This window comes from Geotrypetes seraphini, chromosome 7 (genome assembly GCF_902459505.1).
Source record: "Geotrypetes seraphini chromosome 7, aGeoSer1.1, whole genome shotgun sequence".
Lineage (NCBI taxonomy): Eukaryota > Metazoa > Chordata > Amphibia > Gymnophiona > Dermophiidae > Geotrypetes > Geotrypetes seraphini.
In genome coordinates this window covers 179,587,505-179,606,437 of record NC_047090.1, presented here as the reverse complement: position 1 = coordinate 179,606,437, position 18,933 = coordinate 179,587,505, and the positions used below count along the sequence as shown (strand labels likewise).

The 18,933-nt window shown below is 41.7% G+C and overlaps 1 protein-coding gene across 2 annotated transcripts in view; it reads right to left on the bottom strand.

Annotated features, from left to right (window-relative positions):
* Positions 1-252: 252 nt before the first annotated feature.
* EML5 (EMAP like 5) overlaps positions 253-18,933 on the bottom strand; it is a 382,142-nt gene continuing 363,461 nt past the window's right edge. For both annotated transcript variants that reach the window (XM_033952880.1, XM_033952881.1), the window contains 5 exons: positions 17,188-17,350; positions 14,498-14,601; positions 10,091-10,244; positions 6,028-6,128; positions 253-3,556 (listed from right to left, as the gene is read on the bottom strand). In XM_033952880.1, the coding sequence (XP_033808771.1) occupies positions 3,520-3,556; positions 6,028-6,128; positions 10,091-10,244; positions 14,498-14,601; positions 17,188-17,350 (559 nt within the window). In that variant the 3' untranslated portion in view covers positions 253-3,519. The remainder of the gene's footprint in view (positions 3,557-6,027; positions 6,129-10,090; positions 10,245-14,497; positions 14,602-17,187; positions 17,351-18,933) is intronic.

Sequence of the window (18,933 nt, the reverse complement as noted above, 5' to 3'; positions counted from 1 at the left end):
CATTGTTGTATTGTATTATTTCTGGGATTTGTGTGCGTGTTTTAATTTTTGATTATGCCATTAGGGGAGAAATGTTATTTATTTATTGGGATTTATTAACCCTTTTTATGAAGAGATTCACCCAAGGCAGTTACAGCAATTTTGTTAACGGCATAACAGTAGTAAAAAGACAAAAATATAAACATATGTGTAAATACAATGAATGAGGTAAACTCAAAATCAGCAAATTGAAACAATAATGGGACGACCATGAAAGTTTCAAAAATGTACTTAGCACTGAAATTCAAAGAACAGAGATATAATACAGTACAATGTCAGCATAATACTTATGAAACACCTAATAAGCACACATTAGAACATTCAAATAACATTGATATGATGCTAATTTTGTTCTACAATACCGCTTATCATATAGCTGAGGGACCAAGTGCAGACATTAGATGGGGACAAGATGGGTGGCTAAGCTCAAGGCAAGTTGTTTAATCAGTTAAGCAAGATTGATCTAAGTTACAGTGGGTGTGGCAAGCTCGTCCAGATGCAGAATGAGTGTGTAGTCAAGTCACCCTATCGACTGAAGGCTTGAGAGAAGAGCCAGGCTTTCACCTGCTTCCTGAAGTAGAGGTAGTCTCGAGTTAGATGTAGCCCTTCTGGAAGTACATTCCAGAGCATGGGGGCTACTCCTGAGAAGGCTCGCTGGTGGGTATCACATCGTACAATTTCTTTTGATGAGGGTACAGATAGGGATGCTCCTTGAGAGAATCTCAAAGGTGTGGAAAGGGCTATTCTGGCCCGTTTTGTCTGAGGGCCTTGAAAATCAAACATAGGGTTTTAAATTTAGCCCTGTAAGGTAGTTTTTGCAGGAAGGGTGTAATGTGGTCACACCGCTTGCAGCCTTCTATCAGTCGTGCTGCAGTATTCTTAACTGGCTGGAGCTGATGCAGACTCTTTTCGGTTAGACCAGTGTAGAGGGTATAGTTGTCTAGTCATGACGTTATTGTGGCATAAAAAGTACAGAGCCTTTCAAAAGAGTGCACATTCTTGCTTAACTGTACACATGCATCTACTCAGTGGCGAGGGTAGGGAGGCACCCAGGGCGGCAGTGCCCCTCTGTGCCCTCCTCTCCCCCCACATACCTTTGTAAATATTCACCAGCATGAGCAGCTTCTCCAGCATGCCGCTTGTGCCAGTGTTAGGTTTATCTCTGATGTCACTTCCTGGCCCTGCAACCCAGAAGTGATTCAGAGGGGGAACTATGCCCGCGCTGACGAAGATCTACAGAGATATGGGGTGGGGGGAGGGGAGAGATGGTGTGGCAGGGTGGAGAGGTGCAAGCACCCCCATCAAGATGGCACCCGGGGCGGTCCGCCTCCACCCCCCTCTTACAATGTCACTGCATCCACTATTTGTGCACTATCAGCAGAGTGCACTATTGATGGCATGTGAAAAAAATTGACATTTTGGGGTGGGGGGCTTCTTTTGTTTGCCAACAACATGAAATATCATTTCAAATGGATACATGTCTGGCATATGATGGTTCTATCATAGGAGGAAGTGATATCGTGATAGAGGAATGGGTTGAAAACCCAGAGAAATCGGAGTTCAGTACTGCTTCTGGCACCTCTTTTGACCATGGACAAGTCACTTTTTCTGTCATTGTGTCAGGTACTCTTTTAGATTGCATGCTGTTTGAGGGACAGTGCCTTGTGTGCATCCAGTGAAAGTGTTGTTATTATTTTTCACATGATACAATTATGGTCATAGAGCTGATTGAAATTAAATATTTTCTTCCACTGCAGATAGTGGTAGTGTTCTCTAGTGCAACGTCTCAGCAGGGCTGAATCAGGCAAATCATGGTGACTGGAATATATCCCGAGCGCATATAGGTCTGTATACCTTTGAAGGAAAGAGCATGAATCAGAAATACCTTTTGGAATCTTGGACACCCTTCCCTGCACTTGTAAGAATAAGAACTCTCTTGGTGGACAATGTACTGAAAAGTAGTGTGTCTTATGCTTTTAAAAGTTATACATATTTGGTTGTAACATAGTAAATGTTGGCAGGTAAAGAACGGATCATCGAGTCTGCCCAACAAGGCACTCTGCACAGGTTCCACTTCTTCATGATATAAGTCTTCATTTCTGTCTCTTCTGCCAATAAGTCTACTTGGCACTGGTCCTACTGCCCAACCACTGGAGTTGCTGTCAAAGCCAACTCCAGCCTAGATCCTGATTTCCTATGTGGGGAGCATTTTAACACAGTCAGGTAGGCTGAAGGACTTTCACAATTTCAGTGAGGCAGGACGTATCCTGGAGTTTTCAGCTAGGCAGTGTTAATGCACACACACTGAGCACCCTGTCTAGTTTCAGATGTCTTTCTCTGTGTACCGCACGATCATCATTTTACCCTTGGCTGCTGCTTTGAAAAATGCATGAGGGAGTGAGAAGAAATGCCAGTCACCTTCCTACACACACATCCTTCAAAACAAAACAGGACAAAGAAAAAACAGACTAGCGAGAGAGAGATTAAAAGAGGTAATTAAGTCGCAGACTTCTTCCAGCTAGCCCTCTGCTGCTATAAAGACTTCTGTAAAAAATACAATTTATTAAAAAGTAAACCCCTCCCCTAAAAGGAAATGTGAAAGTAAAACATGTAATTCCTATTTCTGTGCAGCTGAGCGCACGTCTTTTCAATGCATCAGGTAACGCTTCCTCCTGGTATCACTTCCAAGATACTACATGGAATGAGTCTTGTACGGTGCATGCCGCAGTTAACAGCGGTTCAGTCATACAATGAAAACAAAAATGTATGGCATTGATGCACTCTACTGGACATGGAGAACACGACTTGACTTGCAAGGCAGAAAACAGGAGTCGAAATTCTAGACCATGGGCAAGGCACCGATTGCAGCAAGTAGCAGCTCTGCCCACTGACCTAATATAATGGTTGCACATGAGGAATGGGTTCATGCATATGTTCATCAGAGGTGACCATGGCCCAAACTGCTTCAGTCCCACTATCTCCGGTAGGACGAGGGAGCTGAGTTTCTCTCTTCCTTGCAGAAATGCCAGATCTTATGTTGAGCTGTTTCAAAACTGTTTATTAAGATCCTCAGGTCTCTTCCCAGAAGGAGCTGGAGATTGCGTTGATGATAACACAGTTTGAAGAACTTCACAGGAATCTAATGTTCTCATTGAACATTAAACACACTAGTGTGCAGGAGAAGGTCATAACCAGCATCTGATTTTCCTTCAGCTCCTGTTCGATAGCTTACAATGGCTGGAATCTGAACGTGAGCCTTCACTATGCAGGGTAAATTTGGTTTCAGTATGTCTGCAGTTCTCCACCTGGACAGATTCCAGAGTCTGCATTCTTTGCTAAGGAACTGCTCCCTCCATCCCAGGGGGACTGCAGAGCATGCAGGAACACTGCGGATTTGATTGGATTGCAATGCCATCTCTTCCAGGCCAGCCTCTACAAGCACACTCATTCTTCTTAGGGTCAGTTTTCCACGCTTCTCCTTCAGTGAGGCATGTGCACACATTTCCAGACAAATAAGCTGCATTGAAGTAAGGAGAAATTGATCGTTAAGCTATATGACTATAAGAGTTTCTCAAGAATATCTATATCTTTTGCTTTTTAAAACCCGAAGCCCTACAGTGGACCTTAATAGCCTGAGAAATAAAATGCTTATTTAATATGTAGTACAAAACATCTGATCATGAAAAAAACAAGGTAAGGGGGGTTGTGGGGGTACGTCGGAGGCAGTATGGCAGCGGCGGGAGGGAGCGGGCATCTCTCCCACTGCTGGGGTGAGGGGTGTCAGGAGTTGTTGTATGGCGGCGGGAGAGGCATCTTTCCTGCTTCCAGGGGATGTGGGTGGAGAGGGAAGGGGAGCAAAATTTTCTGGCAGGTCTGAGCTGTCAAGCCTTTCTTTCCTGTCAATGCCTGAGCCAATCAGCACTCAGACACTGACCAGAAAGTAAGGCTACAACAGCTCAGACCTGCTGGAAAATTTTGCTTTCAAATGTAGAACAGTGAGGTTAGAGAATCACCCGGCGATAATAGAGAATCGCCTGGAGTGCTTCTTTAAATATTAATGACCTTGTAATACATTTGCCTGGCAGAGTTGGAGACTGCTAGGAAGTTTGGAAAAGACCACGGTAAGCCCTTTTGATAATCTGCCGCTAAATTAATATCGGGTTCAACTGATTAAAGGTTGCATTACAGGTACTATGGCAGAATCGTTAACTATTGTTTTGCCGAAGCCAAATAAAGAACCTATGTTGGTTTCAAATTACAGGCCTATTTCTTTGATAAATGTAGATGGCAAACTTTTGGCTAAGTTATTGGCTTTGCACTTGGCCAAGGCTCTCCCTTATATTATTGGTATGCACCAAATGGGGTTTGAGGCTCAAAGACATTCTTCAAATAACACCAGGCTGGCTTTTCACATGTTAAATTTAACAAAAGCCATGGATGATCCAGCCTTCTCTGTATCCTTGGATGTATCCTTTGATCCTGTCTCCATTGAGATTGTGTCACGTTTTGAGTATCAAGCTACCTAGGTTGTATAAGGACAATAAGATCTTATTGGACATTTGGGAGACATTAAAATTTTTTAATAATTTAACATCTGTTCCAATTCATAAATCCACATGTCAGTCCCTTTGGCTGAACTCCAAGATTCAAATTGGCGGGTTTAAGGTCATCTGGAAGCACTGGATGAAGGCGGGCATAAGTACTCTAGATGATGCAATTTCTGATGGAAAGCTGCTTGATTTTTCACGATTGCAATAAACATTTGGTATTGCTAAAACTCAAAATTATAGGTGATTGCAGTTGAAGCAGGCCATTTAGGAGGGATTCCCTGATTGGAAAAATCTTAAAACTCAGTATAGTTTGCCATTCCTGTGCTTCCAGATGGATTTCCTGGGTCACCAGGCCGCTCAGTGGTATAAATTAATATCTGGATTTTTGAATAAGAAACCAAAAACTGGTCTTCGTGACATTTGGAGCATTGAGATAAAGCATCAGATTACTGCGTCTCGATGGCCATGAATCTAGACTTGGAGAATGAGATGTCTACATCTATGAGACAAACATGGTTTTTCTTATTACATAGAGCATTTTGGACTCCGGTGTTGGCACTGTATCTTGAACCTGAGACATTAGATCATTTATTATATTATTGTCCCTTGATACTTCAATTTTGGAGATCCATTTGGGATCAGGTGAACAAAGTAATGGAAAATCCAGTGGCACTAATGTATGACACTGCTTTTTGGCACTTTGATGAGCGCTAAAAGCCAAATATCATCTCACAATAGCAAACTTCTCTTTATTATGACAGGGGTTGCCATACAGCTTATTTTAAGGAATTGGAAAAACTGGGATCGGTTAAACTATACTGTTTGGTGGGAGTCTCTGTGTCATGTCTTTAAAATAGAACGTATTATGGCTATACAACAGGGACATTATTAGAAGTTTCTGAGGATTTGGGAGCCATCGACAAAATTTTGCAGAGTGATTGTTGATTTTGCCCTTTAGCCATGCACGTCCAGGGTGGGTGGGTGGGAGGGAGGGCTGGAAAATATTTTTTAATTCCTTAATTTGAGGGCAATTTTTGAATATGAGTATGGGGGGTGATATATCTATTTATCATAGATTACAATTTGATTGAATTTAAGTGCTTTTATAGTGTAATATGATTGTATAATACTTTGCACTTATTTATGGCTTCAAAATGAATAAAGATATTTTAAAAAAAACAAAAAAAGATAATCTGCTGCTAAAATACATGGACGCTAAACTGGCTGGAACTGGCTCAGCGACCCTGTTAAAGTTTTGAGAATCTTCCCCTGAGAGTCCATTCTGGTGATGTTATATGCTTACAGCATTGAGTTTAATCTGCTTGATAATCGCCAGGGAAAGATTAGAACAGAGATAAGACTCGCTTGGGCCACAATAATCGTTGCTACAAAAATAAATCATCCCCCATAATGCGGTCAGTGCAGTGGAAAGGCTTACCTGCAGTCATCCCCACCGGCACTAATCACATAGCGATCTCCGCTCGTGAATCGTATATTCGTTACATGAGCTGAGTGACCTAAAAACCGTTTGTGTTTTGCCTAAGGAAAAACAAGAGAAAGATCTCGCTCTGAAGCATTACATTTTCTACAGGCAAAGGTCTACGCGAAAATACATCTATTACTACTACCTAATTCTATAGTGCTGTCATCAAACGCAATTACCTAACTTATAATTACGTCAACGTCTTTCATTATTTATTTATTAGGCTTTATTAACTGTCTTTATGAAGAGATTCACCCAAGGCAGGTATAATTCTACATAAAACGTACAATTTTGTTAACAGCAGTAAAAAGATCAAATAGAAAACAATGAATGCAATAAATTCAAAATCAGTAAATTGAAGTTTAATAGGACTACCATGAAACAGATTCAAAAATTAATATCACTGAAATTCAAATAAAAGAGAGACAGAATACTTATGAAGCATCTAATAAGCACATTCAAATAACATGCTAATGTTTATTTATTCATTCAAATAACATGCTAATGTTATTTATTCATTCAAATAACATGCTAATGTTATTTATTCATTCAAATAACATGCTAATGTTATTTATTCATTCAAATAACATGCTAATGTTATTTATTCATTCAAATAACATGCTAATGTTATTTATTCATTCAAATAACATGCTAATGTTTATTTATTCATTCAAATAACATGCTAATGTTATTTATTCATTCAAATAACATGCTAATGTTATTTATTCATTCAAATAACATGCTAATGTTATTTATTCATTCAAATAACATGCTAATGTTATTTATTCATTCAAATAACATGCTAATGTTATTTATTCATTCAAATAACATGCTAATGTTATTTATTCAATTTTCTATACTGTTTTCCCAAGGGAGCTCAGAATGGTTTACATGAATTTATTCAGGTACTTAAGCATTTTTCCCTGTCTGTCCCGGTGGGCTCACAATCGATCTAATGTACCTGGGGCAAAGGGGGGATTAAGTGACTTGCCCAGGGTCACAAGGAGCAGCGTGGATTTGAACCCACAACCTCAGGGTGCTGAGGCTGGAGCTTTAACCACTGCGCCACACTCTCCCCTAATGCTTTCTATAATAAAGTTTATCCTATAGCCGAGGGCTCAAATACAGATATTAGATGGGGACAAGATGGGTAGTTCAGAGTGAGTTGGGATAAGAACATAAGAATTAACCTACTAGGACAGACCGAAGGTCCATCACGCCCAGTATCCTGTTTCCAACAGTGGTCAACCCAGGTCTCAAGTACTCGCACCTAGCTCCATCCCATATGGGAGGCTAAACTCAAGGTAAGTTGTTTATACAGTTATAGGAGGTGTGATGTGGCACTTTGGGACATGAAAGCTGACCGCAAGAAAGACTTTCTATTTTCTCCCAGCTATTGCATAGCTATTCCACCCAACTTTGCAGGGTTGTTTTGGGGGGGAAGGCAATATTTTGATATGTGTTTTGGTGGCAAAGATGAATGATGACCATGGTATAAAATGGTAATAATATGAAGTAGATAATTTTTTTTTATTTTTTTTTTAATAAGGGACTATGGGGCTCATAATCAAAACTTAAGAACGTCATTGGGATCGCTTATACCTTTTGGTGGAACTCTGCGACATATTCAAAATGGAAAGGGTAATTGCCATACAGCGGGGGAACATTAAGAAGTTTCAGGATATTTGGGAGCCATTAACAAAATACTGTAATGAATGAATATCAATTTTGTCCCCTTAAATATGCACATCCAGGATGGGGGAGGGGGTGGGGATTTCTTGGTTTCTTTTGAGGGTAAACAATGTGGGGAGGAGGGCGGTTATTATGTGTTTTCTTAGGTTTGATGAATGTTATTGAATGGGGAGGGGGAGGGATATGGGATTTGAAATTGAGCTTTATAGAATACTAGTCTTATAGCCCGTTACATTAACGGGTGCTAGAATATATGTATGTATGTGTGTGTGTCTGTCTTTTTTCTCTCTCCTTAGTCGCTTTCTGTATTTCTGTCTGTCTTTTTTTTTTTTTTTTTTCCTTGGCTGTCCACTACCACCCCTTGCCTGCTCCCCCTGTCCATTCTCCCTTCCTTTTACCTCCCCTGTGTCCTCCACCACCCCATCACTGCTCACCTTATCCAGCAGAAGCCCTTCTCCCTTTGTTTTATCTCCCCCTGTCCATCATCACCTCCTTCCTGCTCCCCCTGTCCAGCAGTAGGCCTGTCTTCATTTTTCTGCCCCCCCTCCTTGTTCATCAGCACCTCTTCCCCTGTCCACAACCCCTTTTCTGCCCCTCCATTTCCCTCCCACCCCACTTTCCTGTGCAGTATTTTCCTCCCCCCCCATACCTTCCTCTTGAACTGCATGCCCTACTTATGTTAAAATGCTTTCCGGGTTTGGCGGCCGACATCCGACTCGGGCCGCCGCGGTCGACATCCGCCTCGGGGGGGTGGAGGAAGAGAGAGAGAGAGAGCTTCGGGTGGCCAGCAGCCACCGCGGCCGACATCCGCCTCGGGCCGCCGACAGCTGCTGCGGCCGACATCCACCTCGGAGGGAGGGAGAGAGAGAGCTTCGCGCGCATGCGCACTCCTATCTGCGGTGCCCTACAGCTCACAGAAAACGGATGCACGCGATGGGAGTGCGCATGCGCGGCCTAGCGTTTTATTATATTAGATTAAGTTATGTATTTAAGAACAAATTGATGTTATATAGTGTTTCACTTTTTGTAAGTATTAAAAATGAATAAAGAAGTTAAAAAAAAACCAAAAAACAACTTAAATACGTCTAAAAACCTGCCCAAGTCAACACTTGGATGACCTAAAAGACAGTGCTGATAATCAAACCAACTTTCTGGACTTGCCGCAGGACTTTTTATGACTCTGAATGCCACTGTGTGCCCAGAGCCGAAAAGGGCATATCTGGAGGAGTGGCTAGGGTGAGATAGGGGCCAACCTAGACTTACCCCCCTTTTTACAAAACTACGATAGCAGTTTCTAGCGCGAGGAGCGGCGATGAATGGCCCGCGCTGCTCCTGACGTTCATAGGAACTCAGTGTGCATCGGAAGCAGCGCAGTCCATTCAGCACGGCTCTTCGCGCTAGAAACTGCTATCGCAGTTTCATAAAAGGAGGCTTTAGTCATCCTGCAGGGATAATCAAATGTTTTACTAGACATCCTGGGTGAAACTTAAACATTGTGAGTTAGACGATGTAAAAACAGGTATAAGGGCCAAAATGACCAGATAAGCACTGCAGAGATAAAGTAAAGACCCCCCCCAACTCCCCCAGTGTTCACTGACCCCCTCACACCGCCCACAAAGATCAGAATAAAAATGTACATACCTGTCTCCAGAACATCAGCATCTGGTATAGGAAAGCCTAGCAGAGCAATACACAGATGTCTTAAATAGCCTGGGTGGGGGGAGGGGGCTAGTGAATCATAGAGAAGAGGACCCAAGCCCATAAGCCACCCTAACCACTATATTTATAGTGGAACATGTGTGCCCAACAAATTCCCCCCCCAAACCTTATTCTGCTGCCACCTGCAGCCATAAGGGCTATTGGGGTTGTAGACAGGTGGGTACAGTGGGTTTTGGGGGGGCTCACCATAACCTATAAGGGAGTTCTGGTGAGATGTTTATCTGGCACCCTTTTTGTGAAGTTCACAGCAGTGCTCTGTTGCCATGTTTGGGTGGCCAGTCTACAAGATTGGCCTCTCTCATGTCCAAATGGTCTTGTTCTGGGCATTTAGGACTTGGATGAAATTTTGGTCGAAAATGTGGTATGAAGATAGACATTCTGATGGTCTGGACGAACAATAGCTTGGATGCCCAGATTAGATGATTTTCGGGGAAAAAATATTCTAGATGTATTTATCGAAAATGGGCATACACTGTTACATTTGTTAATGCAATATAAGTTTTTATATGAAATTATGCTTGTTCTACACTGCCTGCACTGGGTGAATCTCTTCATCATAAATCCTAATAATAAATGCATCATTAATGCCAACTAAAGAGACTCTTACAAATTTTTCAGGACAAGGGAAGTCAAACAACTTGACCATGCCAAAGTCATCTCCAGTTACAAGACTGATTCCTGAGTGGGAAACGCAGGCGCAATTCACATCGGCCTTCTCAGCATGTCTGGACCAAATTCCAATGACTTCATCCCCAAGCACACTGGGAAAAAAAAAAATTAAAAAAATTAAAAAAAGAGGCAAACATTTTTTTCTTGGCTGCAACTCTCAAGTTTCAAGTTTAATAAAATTTTGATTAATCGCTTAATCTTGATTCTAAGCGATGTACATAATAAAAATACAGTGTTGGGGAAACAAAACAATGCATGACAAAAACAAAGGCCTACGGGACTATTAACAAACTTGACAAAACTAAAAACAGGAGGAAAAAGGAAAAGAACTACAAGTTATTTGACAGAAAGCGAGACATTTAGGGAAAAAACAAGGGGGGGGGTGGTAAAGTTAAAAAGCTTCAATAAAATAATAGAGTCAGATTAAAATTGACTGGATAACTATTTTCAAATGCGTCTTTAAAAAGAAAACTCTTCAATTTACTTTTGAATTTTTCCAAGTTGTATTCTTCCCTCCAGTAAATAGGAAGAGAATTCCAGGCTTGAGGAGCCGTAACAGAAAAAAATAAATTGTCGCCTTGTATTAATAATTTTGAGAGAGGGAATCGTTAGCAAATGCTGTTCATTGGATCTCAACATTCTATGGGAAGTATATGGAATTAATAATTTATAGATGAAAGCGGGAGTTTTATAGAGTAATGATTTGAATGTGAGCAGACATAATTTATGTGTTATCCAGCAAAGCAGCAGATTGCAAAGGGACCAAATGGGTCCTCAGAAATACGGACCATGGAAGATTTACCAATGGGTCCTGAGATGAGGAGGCTGCTAGGTAAATCCTCACTCGTACAATGCAGGACAGTTAGGCCACCGGCTTCCTAATCTGATCTGAAACCTGCACGCCCAGCACATAGTCACCTCTGACCTGCAACTTCTTCCTCCTCATCATCATATCACAGCTATTTCTATATCATTTAATCCAATCTACAATGTGTGAGTCGCTCTAAGCCTAAACAGGTTCAAGGCGACGTACAAGTCGGATGTTAAGCAGATAAAGGAAAAAGGAGGAGGAGAGGGAAGGGTGAAGAGACCTCTAAGGGTAGGGTTACCAGATTTTCCCAAAGGAAAATACGAACCCATGGACATGCCCCTCTGCCCCGCCCAGTTCCACCCGTGTCATGCCCTGTCCCATCTTTCCCCAGCCCCACCCCTTAGCTGTGCAGGACGGCATACGCACATGTGACGTGATCACGCGACGTCACCTCATTGCATCCGCGGATGACGTCCCGACGTCGGAAGCTTTTCAAAGCTCAGACAAAGTGCCGGGTTTTGAAAAGCCATCCGGACCTATGGACATGTCCTCAAAAGGAGGACATTTCCAGGGAAATCCAGACATCTGGTAACCCTATATGTGGGGAAGCAAAAGGAGATATTTGAAGTCCGGTTTACATTGGATAAGCATTGAGGAGACATTAGAAATACAGTTTACATTGGAGCGAGGAAGAAATCTTTGAGTGAACAAAGTTTATTCAGAATGGTCTCTGGGGCTCACTGGGCCATCAGGGAACTCTTTGTTCATGGCGGTGGTGGTTGGGGGGGGATGTGTTAGGCCCACAGAGAAACTGCCCCAGGTATATTAGAGAGACTGTGAGCCCGTCGGGAAAGAGAGGGGAAAATTTTTGAATACCTGATTTGTTACCCGTTCTGAGCTCCTTTGGGAGGACGGGATAAAAAAATTGAATAAATAAACAGATAATTGCATAAATAAGTCATTGACAAGCAGTGAGAGAGTTTGAGGCAGGGAGGTCTTGGTGAGGGGGTGGTTGGCTGGGGTGATGTGGTGCGTGTCGGATGACCCTTTGCTCTTGAACTGGGACCTTTATTCCAGTCTTGAGGCGGAGTAAAGATTCAACTGTACTGGGGAAGTAAAAAACACAGGCCCGAGTTTAATATTTTTTTTCTTTTTTACAGGGTAAGCAATTTCAGATTTGGATGTTTTGTTTGCATTTTAAATCCATGTCGTGTTACACTTTTTCCAGTGGTTTTATTGCAGTTTTTCCTGTGCCGAAAAGATCTTACTATATTGAGAGTATATTTAGTGAGGGAAAATCAGCAGTAAATAGGTGTGCTAAAGCAGTGTTCTTCAACCGCCAGTCCGCAGTGCGATTGATGAGGCGTTGTCTTCGAGCCTCCTCCCTCTTCCTCACTGCCGCATTGCACAAAGCCGCGGGCAACGGCTCCTGCACACGTCCTGTGCCTGAACCGGAAGCCTTTGGCTTCCAGATAAGGCGCAGGACACGTGAGGAACCCACTGCCGTGGCTTTGTGCACTGTGGCAGTGAGCAAGAGGAAGCCAGCCCGAAGATAACGCGGGGGCAGCATAAAATAGACAGGTGGGAGCAGGCCAGAAATTAAGGCACAGCATGGAAGGAGGGAGACAACAAAGGTAGGGGGAATGATTTTATTTTTAAATTTAGTGATTGAATTGTGTCAATTTTGAGAATTTTCATCTGCTGCCTATATTTTGCACTGTTCAGGAAGAAATGCATTTGTTTCTTTTTTTTTCTCTGGGGTTGTACAGCATACAGAGTCTTGCATCTTAGGGTTTGGTTTGTATATATTAGTACTTTTAGTTTTTGGTCCCGTATTTGCATAGGGGTTATCTGTGTTCTGGTAGGAATGAATGTTGAGAAGCATATAGTGTGCTTTATATACCGTATTTGCCGGCGTATAAGACGACTTTTCAGTACCTTAAAATCCTCCCCAAAGTCGGGGGTCGTCTTATACGCCGGGTACTGTTTACATGCAGTGGCGTACCAAGGGGGGGGCGGAGGGGGCGGTGCGCCCCGGGTGCCAGCCCTAAGGGGGTGTTCCCGGCCTTGCCGTTCAGTCCCCCGCCACCCCAGAAGGACCGCTCGCCCCACTGACCTTCCTGCACCACCTGTGAAGCAGCCCGCAGCAGGATCGCGAAGTCAGCGTCAGCGATCCCTGCGCTGCTTCCTGCGCCGCGATCCCGCCCCTTCTCTGACGTCAGAGGAGGGGCGGGACCGTGGCGCAGGAAGCAGTGCAGGGATCGCTGACGCTGACTTCGCGATCCTGCTGCGGCTGCTTCATAGGTGGTGCGGGGAGGCCAGGGGGGCGAGCGGTCCTTCGGGGTGGGTCGGGGCATCAGGCCTTCAGGGTGGGGCGGGCGGGCAGGCAGGCAGGCTTTCAAGGGGGGAGGGGGTGACAGGCAGGCAGGCAGGCCTTCAAGGGGGAGACAGGCCTATAAGGGGGGGACAGGCCTACAAGGGGGGGGACAGGCCTTCGGGGGGGTGCAGGCCTTCGGGGGGTGCAGACCTTCAAGGGGGGGACAGGCAGGCAGAAGGTTGTGCAGAAGGTGTGCGGAAGAAGGGGTAGTCTTATACGGCGAGTATATAACAAACTCTATATTTTAACTGTAAAAGTTGGGGGGTCGTCTTATACGCCCAGTCGTCTTATACGCCGGCAAATACGGTAGTTTAATTTTGTGGTTAACCATTAATACGATTATATTGTGTGTGTGTATATATGAAAAACGAATGGAAAAAATAGTGTTACAATTAGTATTATTATGGGGGTGGGGTCTGAGGCGGAGATTAGGCAGAGATGGGTGGGGTCTGGCCTACGACTTAGCCCAGTGTTCTTCAACCGCCGGTCCACAGACCAGTGCTGGTCCACAAAATAATTCTTTTATTTCTGCCGGTCCATAGATGTAAAAAAGGTGAAGAAAATTGCTAAAGAACAGTGCAGCTTATTACACAGGCCCTGGGAAGACCCCTCCCCCCCATCTAAAGTGGACAAGAAATACATCCTACCTAGGAAAGACCTAATCATCATCTGCTAGGTGTTTTTAGACCCTTCTAAACTTAATTCTGCTTTTCCCCGATACAAGTAGGAATATTTATATATATTTATATATTTATATATATTTAATTATATTTATAGAATTCTCTATAACACCTACAACATCATCAATGCTATTTTATATGTTTACTGTTCATTAAATCTTCCCCTTGTATCTGTATTTTCCCTTGACCCAGCCACACAAGCAGGAGTAGAACATTTCCAAACCCAATTCTACTCCCAAAGCAATCAACAAAGAAGCCTCCATAACGGTCCCTCACTACCACTCCTGTCCGTACTACCGTATGCAAATAGTAATCTTCAGGTTACACACATCTTCCGCTAGGAAGGTGGACCACTGATTGACCTGTTCTGACTTTACTAGCCAGTCAGGTGCCCCTAATTCTGGTCACAAATAAAGAAATCATTTTGCAATGTGATCTTACTTCAGCCCCTAGGTCTTTGGTTCAGATGGTACTTACCTGGTCCAGGAAACCCATGTAATCCTGTCAATCACAGCCTGCTCCATCAGTGGTTTTCCTGAAGGCACTTCATAGACATATCGCTTGTAAGAACCAGTGGAAACCTTGACGATAAAAAGATAAAGATAAATGCTTGGTGAAGTGACAAGTCGGAGGAGTGGGGGGTCCAGAGATAACATTATAGATATTGTTCAGCTACTGGACTAGATAATAATAATAATAATAACTTTATTCTTTTATTCCGCCATAACCAAAAGTTCTAGGCGGTTTACGCTACAAAGAGCTGGACAATCAGCGAAATACAATAATACAGTAAAAAATGCAAGTATTTGTAAAATAGAATTTCAATAATAAAACTCACTAAGTAATAAACTTATCGAACAAAGTGGTCTTAATTAATTTCCGAAAACAGCAATAGGATAACATAGTTTGCTGAATACATTTCCCTAACCAAGATTGTTGCCAGGGTCCTATCTAAGGTCTTATATCTACACCCATTAATTTTGGGATAAGCAAATAAGTAGAAGTTTCTAGTTTCTCTTGATGGTCTATGCAACCCAAAATGAGGAAAAAGGTAAGCTGGAGATAATCCCATTGGTCCAACCTAGTATAGTAATTCTTATGTTCATATCAGCTTTCAAATGTTGAATGGAATCTTGAGGGACTTCTTGGTAGATGGTTGTAGAAATAAGCATGTTGAAATGGATGAACATTTTTGCAGGAGTTGATGAAAGAAGTGTCGCATTTTAACCCTTTATTTGGCTTTGTTGTTCAGAAGCAACATGTGTCTTTTATGGCTCTTAAGCAATAGTAGGGTGGGAGGGTGGTAATCTGGACCAGATACTTAACTACAAAGAACAATGTTGGATTTTCGGATTAAATATGGTGACTCCTAATAGGCTAAATCTGGAGATAGAATGGGCAACTCCTCTTTAAATATATTTAATAAGAGGACGATTGACCTGTGATTGCTATTGGTTGTCAGGCCAGGAATCAGATTGGCTACCTGTTCTGTATGTCCTATAAAGTGACTGCAAAAAAAACCCCACCGCGGCCATTTTGAACTTCATCGAAGACGGTGAGAAGCGGATCAAATTGGCGTTCATAGGTAAATAATAATGAATAAGGGGTATTATTAGAATAGAAGAAAGAGTTGATAAGTTTTTACAGGAATTATATGCCGTTTTGGGCGATAAAAGGTTTTTAAAAAAAAAATATCTTGCATGCTTTGCTGGGGACAATCTTGAAAAAGCCACTGGGCAAAACATGTTGGAGGAAAATAGCCTCCAGCTGAAATAATAGATCAGAGTGCACAAGATAAGTGCTCTTTAAGTATATCTGTTAAAATGAGAACTTTTCATACTATTTAACCTATAAAATACATTAGTAAATCGTATGATGAAAGCGTAAAAACAGAGTATGAATAAAACGTATAAAATTAAACTTATGAAATCGTTGCTTAAGCTGTGCACATATTTCCATTGATTAGAAGGGATCAAACGCAGAAAGCACGTCCGATGACCTATTAAAAGAGCTCATGCTGAAGCTATTGATGGTTTATATTGCCTCACTTCTATCTATGGGGTCCTTTTACTAAGGTGTGCTAACTGACTTAGCACACGCCCATAGAATATAATTGGTGCCATAGCATTTAACGTGTGCTAATCTTTAGCACGTGCTAAATCAGTTAACACGCCTTAGTAAAAGAACCCCTATATCCATAGTTTGCTGAAATTGACGAGTGAGCAAGGTATTCATGGGAGATCTGCGTCCAAATGTCTGTCTACTCGGCACTGTTCCTCTCGTTCAACATCAAGTTACGTAAAGCAGCTGTTTCACCACCTGCCAATTAAAGGGTTAACCGGCAGTGTGTATGGAAAACAACAATTGGGTTAGTTTTCAGACCATTTTCGGATTTCTTGGCTCTCTGGGTATGTTCAGGTTCATTTCCAAAATTTGATTGACAGGTGCACATGAATTTCATGCAAATAAATCAACGTTACATGCATTGATTTGGAGGATTTATACCTGATTTTTGGTCACCTCACATGGTTTATTTTGTGCAAGGCTTTTTTTTTTTTCTGGGGCTACTCAGGGGTTCTGAGTGCCGACACCTTTTCCGTTGCCTCGTAAAATCGGTCCATTGTCTCTACATATTAATGAAAGAGCCCAGGTTTTGTACATCAACGCTGCTTTTTATAGATTCTGTGGCTGATTACAGGAGGCCTGGCTATTCTGAGGTAGATCTTTCAGTGATCACCCCACTCCTGAAGGACATCTTGGTATCTGAATGTCGGCCTTTCTATTGCAAATGCAAGCAGTGTCTCACTTCCGGCTCACCACACAATAGTTTCCCACGTATTCACCTTTATAGGACCCCCAGGGACCCCTGAAGAAGACTTTTTGTCGAAACGCGGACCGTGTTGGGTCCTGTATCCCTAGCAGACTAGGTCTTTTAAGGCTTTTATGTGGATGAATTTATTTTTATGTGGATGAAATTATTTTATGTGGATGATTTCAGTGTACCTTTGGAACTTTGACACTTTCAAATAAAGTCCTTTTAGGAACATTGTCACTCCACAGAGTATTTTTGGTTTTATCTGAATGTCGGCATGTTTTTTTGCTAGGAAAAAAAAGCACTGATTTTATGTAAATGAATACAAAGTCCATAGTCTTGCAGTGTCGGTTACCTGGATGTAACTGCTGTCTGCAGAGAAGTCCATCTGGATAACAAAACTGGGAATATCTTTACAGTAACTGATACGGTTCAGTGACGGGCCCAGCGTCAGATCATAGAAATCCACTGCATTCTCACTGGACCCGACTGCTAGATACCGGGAATCTGGACTGAACCTAAGCATCCCAAAATAATAATAGTGATAATTAACAAAAATGCTGACACTGACAATTGCAACTTGCCACTAACAAATACCCCGCCCGGATGCATGTTCTTCGGCAGGCGATGTCCTGGAGGGCCACAAACCAGTCTGATTTCCAGGCTATTCCTACTGAATATTCATTTATACCAGGGGTAGGGAACTCCGGTCCTCGAGAGCCGTATTCCAGTCGGGTTTTCAGGATTTCCCCAATGAATATGCATGAGATCTATTTGCATGCACTGCTTTCAATGCATATTCATTGGGGAAATCCTGAAAACCCGACTGGAATACGGCTCTCGAGGACCGGAGTTCCCTACCCCTGATTTATACGATATACCATCAATTCCAAAAAGTTAATTTAAATAATCAATTCACATTATTCATCATTAATTTTAATATCAACATGAAATATATCTCACATAACCTACATATAATTTTAATACACATATAGAGCCTCCCCACTTCTTACAATCAATAAAATGATCCCTTTAAAAATTGATGAGCATGATATATGTGTGTGAACTGGACATTACTTGCTATTGAGAGATCAACTGGACATGCACAAACTGATGAGTGAGAACTTTGAGTCCAAGCATGTTTTATGCTGGTTACGGCTATTAATGTTGTTTGATTGCTGAGATACCCAAATGATGGCTGAACATTTTATGAACAAATAAACCAAAACTGCAGATATGTACAACAACGTAGGCAGAATTTATTGTGACAACCAAAAAATATATATTAAAACCTTTTTACCAAACAGGGGACCCAACACGGTCCGTGTTTCGGACAACCTTCATCAGGGGTCCTATTTGAGTACAAATGTAACACAAGATGCAAATATTAAAATCATATAAAAAACAATATGAAAAAATATTAAAAAATATATATAATATACTAAAACGATAATGATGAAATTTAAAAGACAAGATGATCTTATGTGACCTTAAAATTGAACGTTGTGATCTGATAACGTCAGGACAGATGTGAATGTTTTATATATATTAAAAGAGTGACAAATCTGCATGCAATATTAATAAACTACATGCAAGAAATAAACATGAGACCAAATTTTAACCATATTGGGTTTAGATAGACTGCAGAGAAACCTAAGTACTCTATAAAGGTGCAAAAGGAGATATAAGATAATGGTGAATAGGTGAACATTTCATGAAATTTTTAAAGGGATCATTTTATTGAATGTAAGAAGTGGGGATGCTCTGTATGAGTATTAAAATTATATGTAGGTTATGCGAGATATATTTAGGAGTATTTAACAAAATTATTTCATGTTGATGTTAAAATGAATGATGAATAATGTGAATTGATTATTTAAATTAGCTTTCTGGAATTGATGGTATATCGTATAAGTGATTGAAGCTATTGAAAAAGTGGTGATAAGCCCTGGAAAGTTTTTTAATTGATTTTACTGGCTATTCATGAGATATATTTACATACAGTGGGTTGCATATAGCTGGTTAATTATTACAGTATTTATTCCCACCCCACACCCCCCTTTTACAAAACTGCGAAAGTGGTTTTTAGCGCCAGCCGGCA